We start from the raw sequence: 13999 nt of genomic DNA on the forward strand, positions 1-13999 counted from the left end.
TACGTGACTACCGACTGTGAGAAGAGAACATTCCATCACAAACTCAAAAGGAGACACTTCACCTTAATTCATGGGGTGATGCTTTGCATTTACCCTAATGCGATGGCGGTCGAATAAGGTGGCCGTACAGGGCACCGGAAGTTCTTTGATACAGCGGCCCCTACCGCCCGAAGTCCCGGCTGTGCTGATGACCCACCTGTCGGCTCGTCTGATCCCTGTCTAACCCTTCCCTAAATGGACTTAACCCTCCTGGTGTGCTTAGCTAATACAGTTAACCCCCCTGCTTCACCAAGGGCAAATGCAACTTCACGTCTGGTCGTTGAGTGCCAACACTGCATACCTATTTTGCTACCCTCACATCGCTTCAGTGATTTTCCCAGCTTCGCCTGCCGGGCATGTCACATTGTACACAAATATGCTCGGATGTTGAAAATGCGGGATCCCTACTGTGCCCCAGAAGGTCTGGGCTGTTCAGACAAATAGGTCCAGATCTAAGAGGTGTGCAGAAGAACTCTCACGGGGCTCGGCTGGGCTGTGCATTCCACAGTTGACGATCCCGTCTGTCTTCTACTCATAGTTGTTCCCAGCAACGAGTGCCTTGACCGACGTAGTCGCCGTTAGCATCGGAAGCACATCATATTTCAGCAACGATCGCGGATCTACACGAGACCATGGGGACGGGTGATACCCCCAAACCGCCTTTGCGTGATTAGCATTCCGTCGAGAACCCGGCTGCGTGGGAAGTTGAAGACACGAGGCATGTCGCACCAAGGGTCCTGACAGCCGCAACACATGCCATCCTAATCATCTTGCCCGGTTAGCTGATACAGCATTTCTGAGCGAGGCTATTGCCACGACGGCAACCCGATTCGTCAATGTTGCCGCGTACCAGGCGCCGGGGACGTCCAGGAAACTGTAGAAACACGTCTTCTAGGTCCCGCAAGGCATATACACTTTGCAAGTCGAACCGGCCGGTCACAATACCATGAGCCCCTCCATGTGCGCAATCGGGTGGCTGTCCGCGCCAAAATGATGCCTCGCCTGGCTTGACATTGGCGCCCATCCATCAATCGGCTAATGTGATCCGTGCAGGTCGGTGATCCCTGAGAGCTGCTCTTTGCTTGCTTGCCCGCTTGTTTGCTTGATCCCCTTGGGCTGAATACCTAATTCCTCCTTACCCACCTATTCAACTTGGACCATCCAGAACCCCCCCCTCCCCCATCGGTCTGTGAGGTGCCGGATCGATCCTAGACGGGCGCGGTTCTATCGAGCCTCGAACCCCCGTTCGCGCCTCCCCGGTCTTTGGTACCCTTTCCTTTTCCGTCTTGCTCCATGCTACGCCCCAGGCTTCTTAAGACGAGTAGGAGCCGGCCAACATCTCCCGTCATCTGATTTTCTACTCAGCGTCTCTTTTAGTCTCCGTCGCTCCGCGATCTTCTTTGTCCTCTCTTGCTGATCCCCGCTCATGATGTACTCGTTGACCTCATAAGAGCCCATCTGAGCTTGAGTGTCGCGACCGACCTTTTCTTGCCTGGGGTGGCCAACCTGAACAGGCCGATCACTACTGGGAGGTGAGTCGTTTCCTCATCCGGCCCATTGCAAAGCTCCCCAAACTCACCTCAATCGAAGAAAAAGGCAGCTTTGCCCAAATTCACGGCCGAACGACCAGAGCTCGCCTTCCGCGGTTACCGACCACTTTCTTCGGATAAGTTGCTTCCGTTGGCGCGGTACAACTAGAGTCTTGACTCCAGCCCGACACACCCATCCGACTGGATTCAAGAAAACGAGTGTTAAACATAGTACGCGCCGTACAAGCGAGCTGCAACTACCCGACGACAACACGCTGTATCTGCACGATCCCGCCTCCCTCACTGCGACGTGGGCTTTTTCTACCCAGCTGAAGTTGCGGGTTTCGATCGGCTCCTTGCCCACCTGTGCTTGCTCATACCGCTCGTGTATCGTCGATTCAGCGCACATTCTTAAGACACGATGGAGGACTACAGCTATCTTGTCAAGATGGCGGAGCCTGGTGATGACAATTACTGGGCCCCCAAAGATGTGAGCCCCTCTGCAACTTCCATATCCATCCTCACTTGCTGACATGTTCAGATTGTCTACACTTCGATTGTCGGATTGGTGATGTTGGCAGCCATTCTCGAATGGTTTCTATGGATTGCTGCATTTCTGTACTGCCTATGGAAGGTCTTCGTCAAGGCCGAGCATTGGTCCATTCGAGTATTGGCAGTCATTGTTGGCATCTTATTCACTTGTTTCAGGTAAGTGAGAGCGTCACGCAATCCCCTCACACAAAAGATGGTTGAGCTCACAATTATTACCAGAGCAATTTTCCTCCCAATCATGATCGTCACTCTGCCGTTGCCTAGTGCTGTCGTAAAGTACTGGCCAACGAACATGGTTGATGTGCTTCAGTGGTTCGCTTTCTGGAGTTTCGCTGGTCTTCTGACCATCCCATGGCTGTTCTGCGTCTATCAGCTTGTTACCAACCAGCTCGGACGAACGAAGAGGATCAAGCAGGTTCTGGACGAAGTCTCGGCACCAAAGGTGGTCATCGTCATGCCCGTTTACAAGGAGGACCCGGATGTTCTCGTTGTTGCCATCAACTCCGTCGTCGACTGCGACTACCCGCCCTCATGCATTCACGTCTTCCTCTCGTTCGACGGTGATCAAGAAGACGAACTCTACTTGAACACTCTCGAGAAGCTTGGTGTCCCGTTGACCTTGGAGACATACCCTAAGAGTATCGACGTCTCATACAAATCCGCCCGTATCACCGTCTCCCGATTTCCCCATGGCGGCAAGCGACATTGCCAGAAGGCCACCTTCAAGCTCATTGACAAGGTTTACGAGCATTACCTCAAGAGAAACGATAATCTCTTCATCCTTTTCATCGATTCCGACTGTATTCTGGACCCTACCTGCTTGCAGAACTTTGTCTTCGATATGGAAATGAGCCCTGGCAACCCCAGAGATATGTTGGCCATGACCGGTGTTATCACGTCTACGACTAAGAAGCATAGCTTGATCACACTGCTCCAAGATATGGAGTACATTCATGGCCAACTTTTCGAGCGAACTGTCGAGTCCGGATGTGGCGCCGTCACTTGTCTTCCCGGTGCTTTGACGATGCTTCGATTCTCTGCTTTCCGCCGCATGGCCAAGTACTACTTTGCCGATAAGGCAGAGCAGTGCGAGGATCTTTTCGACTTCGCCAAGTGCCATCTCGGCGAGGATCGCTGGCTGACGCATTTGTTCATGATCGGAGCCAAGAAGCGGTACCAGATTCAGATGTGTACCTCCGCATTCTGCAAGACCGAAGCTGTCCAGACCTACAGATCCCTTATCAAGCAGCGAAGACGGTGGTTCCTTGGTTTCCTCTCCAACGAAGTCTGCATGCTTACTGATTGGCGTCTCTGGAAGCGCTACCCTATCCTGGTTCTCGTTCGATTCATGCAAAACACCATTCGAACCACAGCTCTTTTGTTCTTCATCATGGTCCTCGCTATCATCACCACCTCCAAGAAGGTTGACAACTTGCCGGTCGGCTTCATTGCAATTTCTCTCGGACTCAACTGGCTCATGATGTTGTACTTTGGTGCCAAGCTCCGTCGGTTCAAGATCTGGCTGTACCCGATCATGTTCATCTTGAACCCCTTCTTCAACTGGTTTTACATGGTTTACGGTATCTTCACGGCTGGTCAGAGAACATGGGGAGGTCCGAGAGCTGATGCCGCCACTGCCGACACCGAGACTACTGCTCAAGAGGCTATCGAACAAGCCAAGGAAGGTGGAGACGAGCTCAACATCGTGCCTGAAACGTTTATTCCTGCCGCCGAGGCCCGAAAGGAGAGCATCGCTGGCGGCAAGGGCAACATGGGCCCCATGGGTCGCAAGCACAGCGTCGTCCAGCCGCCATCGCAAATCGAGGGACGCTTCGCTGCCAGAAAGAAGTCTGCTGCTGGATTCTATGTCAACGCTGACGACTCGCAAGTTACTGTTAACCGATCCGGTCCTAGTGGTTTCGGTCCGGCATGGGCTTTACAGTCACGCGACTCATTCGATAGTATGGTGTCGTCGCAGACCGCTGGCAACTCGGTCTACATGCCCCGTCGTGTAGAGAGTATCATGGGCGAAGAGGATCGCAAGAAGTATGAGCTTGCACAGCAAAGCCAGTTCAACCAGTTTTTGTCCAACTCTAAGCGATTTGGGGCTCAGACTACAACCACTGGTCAGGTTTACGAGTATTCCGATGCTGAGATGAAGCGGGGAGGATTCCAAGACGTCCCGGATCCGATGGATAGAGGCCAGGAGTACACCGACAACGTCCGGATGGGCACTGTTGACAACAGCTTTTCTGGACGGCCGCAGTCTGGAGAAGGTTTGCCACGGCAAGGAATGAACGCAACACATTCAGCCAGAGGCGGGCGCAGCCCTCTCGCGAGAGCTAGCTTGGTACGCACGATTCCTCTGGAAGATGTCCAGTCTGAGGGTGAAAGCTCAAGCGGAGGCCATGACAGCCGTGACCACTCGCCCAAGAGAAGACAGTAGGAGCGTTGAGGGTGAAGCAACGACGTTGTGCGATAGAATGGATAAATTTGCATATCACGGCGTTGAAGGGGCTCACAATGATGAAGCAAGAGAAGTATGTCCGGCAACACTGGTTTCGAGTTTTTTCTTTACCTCTTTTCTTATTTCTTTTGTAAAACCCAGGGGTTGACAGCATAAGTGCTGTTTGTACAACGCCCAGCACGGCGGGTATTGGAAGGCAATCCCATTTGGCTAGAAAGCTATTAGCAATACTTACATAATGCAATGCATTTTTGAGGCATTCGTACTATTGCAATCTGACGACATTTGTGCAATGAGTAGTTATGGTTGGAAATGACAGGAAACGCAGCCTACTCGTGCATCTAAGATACGGCTGCGAATCCATGAACTATCGGCGCCATGGCATTAGCAACGACATTCGGTCCAAGTGACTGGGCTCGGGGGCGGCTGGAAGCTGTGAAGTAATGTTAATCAAGGACAAGACGTCGAGCATCGGAGAAGGAGATACATTTGGTAATCATCGCGGCATGGACATGATGTATTACCCAATAGAGGGGTATCGCCAAGATAAGATTAGATAACTTCAAGTGGACTCGGAACCATATCGCACTTGGCAGCAACCTGCAGAGACAGCATGTTGTCTGGTTGTGTGCTTTACAAAACAGACTCACGGCAGCAGCCTGACATTGGAGGGCCTCATGACTAATGATGATGTCCAATGTGCTCCATATCTAGGTATTGTATCACGGTTGACCACAGATGTTTGGACAGAATTATACAAGCGAGCAAGGATGGCAGACATATTGCTGTTGTTGATGAACAGGGGTGACTTTGGACAAAGGCACAAAGGATAACTTGATTGCTTCGAAACCGAGGCGGTCCACCATATTCGTTCATGAATATACCCCCAAACTCCGTAGTCTGTATGGCTCACAGACATGCAGCGACCAACGGCGAGCAAGCTCATCTGCCAGCCAGCCTTACCTTACACGTGGATGTGGTTCTTCGTTGTCCGCATTGCCTCACTTCCGTGGGAGCCAGTTGGAGAGAGGGACGATTGGTGAGGGGTGGCGGCGGGGTGGAGGAAGAGCGTGGAGGGGCAGGCCATAGAGGCACAAGAAATCCACGGTGGCAGCGGAGTGGCACGGTGACCCAGGCAGGGGGAGAGGGGGGCCAAGTGAATGAGGAACAACAGAGAACGAAGGAGAATCTTCTTTCCCATTCGACCTCCACTACTATTTCAGCGCCCTGACACCGTCAAAATTCCATTTGGGTCCACCCATCTCAAGTCATTCCCGTCCCGCCGAGTACCTACCTGCCTTACCATTAGGTAGACATTGTCGCCCTTCCCGAGGTACCTTACCTTACTCTAAGCGCACTGTCACAGCAATACCGCCCTTGCAAGCAAAGAAAACGTCCGCTAGAAGACGCTCCAGTTACAGAGCCTCGCACGCTAAACGTCTCGTCGATGCCATACAGTAGGTACCCAACTTGACAGCACACACACAATGGAATCAAACCCAAACCCAAACCCAGTGTAAGGTACCGTGCCAAAAGAAGGTACCTGACCGCCCTCCTTGCCTCACCAATATCCCAAAGTAAATCCGGTGTGGCCACGTACCTTACCGCTACCTGGACCTCCCCGGTCTTCCCTGTCCCGCCCACCTCATCCACCTCTGTCGCCTGCCACCCACCACTGCTTTTACCTCAGAGTACTTACTTGTTGTACAGCCTGGCCAGACACTTCCTGGTGACGCTAGAGCGCACTGCAACTTTTTTTCCACACTCCCGCACATCCCACCTTCAGGTTCTCTTGCATATTGACAAACTCTTAAACCTTGCATTTGTCTGTACTCGACAATTTCCTCCCTCCAACCTTTTCGACGAGACGACTTTTCGACTCGACCGCTTGCAAATACCCTTCCCGCAAGTCGGATAATCAACCATCACTCGACCAAGAATCGAAACCCCCAACAAATCTATTTTCTCTTCTCAGAGCGTTGTTGTGAGCGCAACCCCGCTGCCATCAGAACGTCCGCCGGACAATCCTTGTTTACAATATCCTCACAGAAAGAACACTACCACCCAACATGAGTGTCGTCGGTATGCTTGCGCCTCTCTCTCTTTCCTTACCGCTTTGGTATCTGTCGCCTTGACGAACACTTGCTGACCTTTGTGTTCTTTACTTCAGGTGTTGATTTCGGAACCCTCAAGACGGTCATTGCCGTCGCCAGAAATCGCGGTGTCGATGTGGTGCGTACCCCGACCTCTGCCCCTCCCCCGCCAAAAAAAAAAGAACAAGCAGAGATTTTGCGACAGAACAACGACGACTGACGAACGAATCTAGATTTCCAACGAGGTCTCCAACCGCGCCACGCCGTACGTTCAAATCAATACCGCCCAGGCGTTTGAAATAATGATGCAGTCAAACTAACTGTTATCCGTAGGTCTGTCGTTGGATTCGGTCCCAAGTCGCGATACCTCGGCGAGAGCGCCAAGACGCAAGAAATCTCCAACCTCAAGAACACTGTCGGATCCATCAAGCGTCTTGCCGGCCGCGCCGCGAGCGACCCCGATGCCCAGCTCGAGCAGCAGTACATTACCGCCCCCCTCGTCGATGTCAACGGCCAGGTCGGTGTCGAGGTCTCGTACCTTGGCAAGAAGGAGAAGTTCTCCAACACCCAGCTGATCTCCATGTACCTCAGCAAGATCAAGCAAACAACACAGGCTGAGCTGAAGCTTCCCGTTTCCGACTTGGTCATGAGCGTTCCCGCTTGGTTCACCGACATTCAGCGCCGCGCCATCATCGATGCCGCCGAGATCGCTGGCCTGAAGCTCCTCCGCCTCATGAACGACACTACTGCTGCCGCTCTCGGCTGGGGTATCACCAAGCTCGATCTCCCCGCCCCCGAGGAGCAGCCCCGCCGTGTTGCCTTCATCGACATCGGTCACAGCAACTACACCTGCTCCGTTGTTGAGTTCAAGAAGGGCGAGCTGGCTGTCAAGGGTACCGCCTTCGACCGCCACTTTGGTGGCCGTGACTTCGACAAGGCCCTCGTTGAGCACTTGGGCAAGGAGTTCAACGGAAAGTACAAGATTGACATCCACTCCAACGGCCGCGCCATGGCTCGCACCATCGCTGCCGCCGAGAAGTGCAAGAAGATCCTGTCTGCCAACCAACAGGCCCCCGTCAACATCGAGTCCATCATGAACGATGTCGATGTTTCCGCCATGATCACCCGACAGGAGTTCGAGGCCCTCGTCGAGCCTCTGCTGCAGCGTGTCCACGTTCCCCTCGAGCAGGCCCTTGCCGAGGCCAAGTTGACCAAGGACGACATCGACGTCATTGAGGTCATTGGTGGTGGCAGCCGTGTTCCCGCCCTCAAGGAACGCATCCAGGCTTTCTTCGGAAAGACCCTGTCTTTCACCTTGAACCAGGACGAGGCCGTTGCCCGTGGTGCTGCCTTCAGCTGCGCTATTCTGTCCCCCGTCTTCCGTGTCCGCGACTTCACTGTCCAGGACATCATGAGCTACCCCATCGAGTTTGCGTGGGAGAAGGCTCCCGATATTCCCGATGAGGACACCAGCCTGACTGTCTTCAACCGCGGCAACGTTCTGCCCTCTACCAAGATTCTGACCTTCTACCGCAAGCAGCCCTTTGATCTCGAGGCCCGCTACGCCAAGCCCCAAGATCTCCCCGGAAAGATCAACCCATGGATTGGTCGCTTCTCTGTCAAGGGTGTCAAGGCCGACGGCAAGGACGACTTCATGATCTGCAAGCTGAAGGCTCGCGTGAACATCCACGGCGTTCTCAACGTTGAGAGCGGCTACTACGTTGAGGACCAGGAGGTCGAGGAGGAGGTTAAGGAAGATGAGAAGGATGGCGAGAAGAAGGATCCCGATGTGAGTGTTGCAGCGTCTCGTTACGAAACCTTTCCTTCTGCCGACGTGCTGAAGAGCTTGGAGTCGCCGCTCAAACGACGACGCCAAGCTTTCGACACGGAGTTGCGATCTGTTCCGCCCCCGTCTTACGCGTTTGTCGAGGATGAAGAGATCCCGAAGCTAACAATCTATTCACCTCAAAAGGCCATGGAGACTGACAACAAGGAGGATGCTCCCAAGAAGACCCGCAAGGTGAAGAAGCAAGTCCGCAAGGGCGACCTTCCCATTGTCAGTGGCACAGCCTCCCTGTCCGACTCAGCAAGAACTGCTCTTTTCGAGAAGGAGTCTGCCATGGTTATGGAGGACAAGCTTGTCGCCGATACCGAGGAGAAGAAGAACGAGCTCGAGACCTTCATCTACGACCTTCGCAACAAGCTCGACGACCAGTACGCCGACTTTGCCAGCGACGAGGAGAAGACCAAGATCAAGGAGAAGCTCGAGGCGAGCGAGGTAAGACACTTCGTGTGGAATACGTGCGCGTGGAAAGCGGCCGCTAACCTATGTTCCAGGACTGGCTCTACGATGAGGGCGAGGACGCCACCAAGGCTGTCTACGTTGCCAAGATTGACGAGATCCGCGCCATGGCCGGACCTATCGTCCAGCGCCACTTCGAGAAGGTTGAGGAGGAGCGTCGCATCGTTCAGGAGAGAGTCGAAGCTGAGAAAGCCGCCAAGCGCGCCGAAGAGGAGGCTCGCAAAGCTGCCGAAGCTGAGAAGGCTCCTCCGGCGGCTAAGGATGAGGAGATGACCGACGCCGACGCAAAGGCTGACGCTGAGGCCGAGGGCACGAAATAGGATCCTGAGGACCTGACCAACGTCTGAAACTTTGAAAAAAAGACTAACAAAGAACAAAAGCGAGAAGTAACGAAGATGATAGAATAGACCCTTAGTTATGGTTTCTTTCGGGTTGGCATAGGGTCATCAGGCTAGAGCAGCTTCGACGGTTATCATGGAATGAGAGAAATGACTTGAATTTGACAATGATCGAGGCCTCTTTTCCATATACACGTCCAATATAAACTATGTTTAATCAAGGTGTTGGATTCCCTGTAATTTCTCCCTCAAAGCATTTCTGACTCGAGTATGTGCAAGTCTGGTGATGTACCCTCGAGAAGAGTATAGGTTACAGCATACATGTCATGATGTTTCCTGGCCATCTTCACCAAGTCAGAAATTCTAGATGAAACATGTCTTTGAATTCTTTTGCCTACAGCTTGCGATCTTTTTTTAATTTGGAGAATGACCATGGAAACAAACATATGCTTTTGAAGGGGGTGATAAACCACCTCGTAGACAGAAATCCACATACATCAACTTCTTCTTCGAAAAAAAGAAAAAAAACCTTCCGTCATTTCCGTCCCTTCATGCAACCCAGATAACCCACTTCCTAAACTATTCATCTTTTCCGTACTTCTTCACCTCGAAACTTCCCCCCCCTCCTCTCTCTCTGTACCTCTCGTCATATAGCTAAACAAGACAAAACAGACAGACATGAGGAAGTAGTAAATACTGCGCAATCAGTGAATGTCGAAGAGGGGCTTGAGCTTGATGATGAGCTGCCACTCGTCGTTGGAGACGTCCTTGCGGTAGAACTCCTTGAGGGTGTTGATGCTGGCGCGCGAGATGAGACTGTATAGCACGTCGGACTCCTCGAGGTGGCGACCGTAAGTCGGCTGGTGGCCGCCCATTTCGATCTTGACGGCGACGGAGGGCTGTCCCTTTTTGCAGACGGGAATCTGCTTGTGGTCACGCTCGATAGAGGTACTAAGGTATGTTAGCTTTCGAAATTGTTCTTGTCCTCTTCTTCGACGGGTCGATGAAATGGATGGATCATGGACTTACACTCTACCCAAGTTGACGATTTCCTTGACGCCAGTGACGGCGTTGGTCTTGACAGCTGCAATGGGCGTGTTGATCTTCAGCTGACCGTCAACGACGTCAACACCGACGACGATGGGGCCGGTCTTGTTGAAGACGGCAACCGTGTTGAGCACGCAGGGGAACACGGCCAACATCTTGGACTCTTCCTTCTTCTTCTCCAGGAGCTCCGCCATGTGCTTGGTGAAGGCATCAAACAAGTGGTAAATAATGTCTGCGGTGAAGATCTTGACGCCGACGTCGTCGGCGTACTGTTGCGCCTCCTTGTCGACCTTGACATCGAAGCAGAGCATGACGGCGTAGTCGGCCGCCTTCTCCAGCATGATACCGGCCTGCATGACATCACGCTTGTACACCGGGCCGATACCGACGTTGGCGACGGGAATCTTGCAGTCCTTGAGGAAATCAAGCAGGGCCTCGAGGGAACCGAGGGTGGACGCCTGGACACTGACACCACGACCGGTCTTCTCGACACGGCTGAAGAGAGTCGCCAGATCTGACTCGACCTCGTCGATGATGTCGTCCTCGTCGTCGTCGGGGCCGACAACCATCATGCGAGAACCGGCAATGGCACCCTCGAGACCAGGGGCACTGATCTTCACACCGAGAGCGGCCTTGACCTCCTTGTTGTGCACGTAGGCGGACTTGAGACGCAGCTCACGCATCGGTGCGGGCGTCAACAACGCACGAATGTTTGTGGTGATGGCACCTTCCACACCACACAACACTATCCTGTCACCCTCGCGCAGGATACCGTTAGAAAGGACAACGTCAACAGTCATACCGAATCCTTCAATGGCCTTCACCTCAAGGACAGTGGCCTGAACCTCGGAAAGGTACATCAGGGCTCCGACCATGCGCTCCTGGGTGAGCTGAACGATGAGCTTAAGCATATCGGGAATACCCTCTCCGGTGTGGGCCGAAGTGGGGATGAGCGACACGTTCCTGGCCATGGACTTGTTCTCGTAGAAGAGCTCCGCGTTGAAACCCTGCTCGGCGAAGGCGACCTTGGTCTGCTCCAGGCGGTTCTTGAACTCGTTCTGGACACCCTTGGGCTGCAACGCCAAAGACTCCTGGAAGCCGTTGTTATCGACCTTCTTCCAGCCGTACAAACGATCAATCTTGTTCAGGGCAACAACGAAAGGAGTCTTCCTGTCACGGAGCATCCTCATGGACTCCAAAGTCTGGGGCTCGAGACCGTGCATGATATCGACGACGAGAATGGCAATGTTGCAGAGAGACGAACCACGAGATCGCAGGTTGGAGAAGGACTCGTGACCAGGGGTGTCGATGACCAACAGACCGGGGACCTTGAAGTCGAAGGCGCCGTCAGGGTTGACGACGGCGGTCTTGGCCTTGATGGCTTCGACAGGGAAGTAAGTGGCACCAATCTGCTGAGTGATACCACCGGCTTCGCCCTCCTGCACGTTGGTTTGACGAATCTTGTCGAGAAGCTTCGTCTTTCCGGTATCGACGTGACCCAGAATACAGCAAATGGGAGAGCGGAGGTTGTCCTTGGATCTGGCAGCCAACGCGGCCTGGTGAGCCTTCTCACGGCGCTCCGCGGCCTCCTTCTTGCGTTGAAGTTCGGCTTGACGGGCCGCCGTCTCCTTCTCGTCCTCGGAGTCGGATTCAGATTCAGAGTCAGAGTCATCATCCTCATCGTCGTCCTCCTCGTCAGCCTCCTCATCCTTCTTGTCGGCCTTGCCATTGGCGGCCTTCTTCTCTGCCTCTTCGTCGCTGTCAGCATCCCAGCTGTCCTTGACGTCATCTTCGTCAGAGGCAGCAGCTGCTTCCCAGTCGTCCTCCAGGTCACTTTCTGCCGCCTTCTTCTTGGCAGCAGCGGCAGCCTCTGCATCGGCCTTCTCCTTGGCGGCCTTCTCCTCGGCCTCCTTGATGAGTCGTTCGGCTTCCTTCTTAGCGCGCTCTGCAGCCTCGGCAAGGGCCTTCTCTTCGTCAACCTGCGGAGCAGTAGGTTAGTGACAGTGCCTTCTGAAATCTCATACCGTCCTTGAAATTTACCTTGTCTTGCGCCTTACGGCCTCCCTTCTTCTTATTGTCGTAAACGGCCTTCTTCTTCTCGCCCTCTTCGCTCGGGCCAACCTTGATGCCGGCGGCAAGCATCTGCTGGAGCTTCCGCTCGTTGCGGGCCTTCTCCTCCTTCTGCGCCTTGGTCATGAACTTGCCCTCCTTCTTGAGCTGTTCAATCTTCTCCTTCTCCTTTTGCTTCTTGAGGGCCTTGGCCTCCTCTTTGCGCTTGTTCTCTTCCTCGGCGGCTCGCTCCTCCTCCTCAAGTCTCTTCTTCTCCTGCTCGGCAAATTCAGCGTCCTCCTGCTGTCTGCGACGGAGCTCCTCTTGCTGCTTCTGGAGAGCGGCCAGGGCGGCGGGGATCTTCTTCTTCTTGCCACCCTTCTCTTCGGCCGGAGGGGGTGCGACGGCAGCGGCAGCGGGCGTCGGAGAGTCCTTCTTCTCGGGAGCTGCTGCCTTGGCGGGCTCTGCCTTGGTAGTAGCAGGCTTCTTCTTGGCGGCCTATGCATTTCGGGCGTGGTTAGATTGGTCATACGGTCAGAAAGAGCTATTCCGAACTTACGTTCTCCTTCTTGCGCTGCTTCTCTCTCTCCTTCTTCAGCTTCTCCTTCTCGGCCTTGGTGAGGACACGGCCGGAGTTCTCGTCATCGCCAGCTGGGGCAGCGGCCTGGGCCTGCTTTCCCTTGCCACCCTTACCCTTCTTCTCCGGCAGGGCGAACTCATCGTCCATGGTCGCCTCTTGAGGGGCCTTCTCGGCAAGACTGGGTGAAGGAGCATCCTCCTGTTCGGGTTCGGCTACGGGCTCCTCGATACCCTTCTTCTTTCTCTTCTCTCTGTTCTTGCGCAGAGTGGCCATGAGACCACTGACCTCCTCCTCCGGCTCACCCTCGGCTGGCTTTTCGGCATCAGCTTCGGGTGCAGCGGCGGCAGGAGCAATGGTCTCGCCGAGCTCATTCTCCCAGTCGTCGTTGGCGCGAGCCTTGTTGCCCTTCTTCTTGGGAGGCATCTTGACGGTATTCGACGTCGATAGTCGTAAATAGGACTTGGGGAAGTGTCTCAATGTAAGGACCGTGTCCAACTTGTAGAATTAAATCAGGAAAGACCCTCAATAGTTGCCGATTGTGGGCGATCCAGCCAGTGAATGACGGCTAGAGGGACAGACGGAAATTCCCAAGGATGGGGGTGGGGTTTCGATGATTGGTGGTGGCACACGAAAGAAAGGGCTCTTTCAGCGATGCAAGAGATGAGGTGGCGAAACCGAGACCTGAATGCGATTTTGTCGGGGCCGACACGACATAATACGGACGATGCGTTGCGTCTTGTCTGGCTTCAACCGGGGGAAAGAGCGAAGGTCGTTGAGAGAACTGGCCAAAATCTCGAGCGGGAAAACTGGAGGGCAATTCACTGCGGGGCAAAGTTCGGGTTTTGGGGCAACGTCTTGGTCGTACGGTGCACTGGGAAGTTTGGTGGTGGGTGGGCAAAGCCGCAAAAGCCATGAATGTCATTTGTACCAGGGGAACGTGACGGTCGTCTTTGCGGCGCCTCAGATTGCGCAGGTGCGTTTCTAGTGCCCAAGGCACCTATTT

General features: G+C 53.9%; 3 protein-coding genes across 3 annotated transcripts; 2 read left to right on the forward strand and 1 right to left on the reverse strand.

Annotated features, from left to right (window-relative positions):
* Positions 1-2313: 2313 nt before the first annotated feature.
* N0V96_005741 (uncharacterized protein) lies at positions 2314-4566 on the forward strand (the record flags this gene model as incomplete). Its single annotated transcript, XM_053189639.2, has 1 exon — positions 2314-4566. The coding sequence occupies one exon, from the start codon at positions 2314-2316 to the stop codon at positions 4564-4566; it is 2253 nt and encodes a 750-aa protein (XP_053053092.2).
* A 2090-nt stretch (positions 4567-6656) lies between these two features.
* SSE1 (adenyl-nucleotide exchange factor sse1) lies at positions 6657-9302 on the forward strand (the record flags this gene model as incomplete). The annotated part of the gene is made up of 5 exons (XM_053189638.1): positions 6657-6669; positions 6758-6819; positions 6914-6945; positions 7014-8958; positions 9018-9302. 5 exons carry the CDS (start codon positions 6657-6659, stop codon positions 9300-9302), a joined length of 2337 nt encoding a protein of 778 aa, XP_053053091.1.
* Positions 9303-10024: 722 nt separating this feature from the next.
* On the reverse strand, positions 10025-13419 carry FUN12 (eukaryotic translation initiation factor 5B; the record flags this gene model as incomplete). The annotated part of the gene is made up of 4 exons (XM_053189637.1): positions 10025-10271; positions 10350-12346; positions 12408-12914; positions 12976-13419. The coding sequence occupies 4 exons, from the start codon at positions 13417-13419 to the stop codon at positions 10025-10027; spliced, it is 3195 nt and encodes a 1064-aa protein (XP_053053090.1).
* Between the last annotated feature and the right edge of the window lie 580 nt (positions 13420-13999).

This window comes from Colletotrichum fioriniae (genome assembly GCF_027942845.1).
Source record: "Colletotrichum fioriniae strain IMI 355084 chromosome Unknown scaffold_6, whole genome shotgun sequence".
Classification (NCBI taxonomy): Eukaryota; Fungi; Ascomycota; class Sordariomycetes; order Glomerellales; family Glomerellaceae; genus Colletotrichum; species Colletotrichum fioriniae.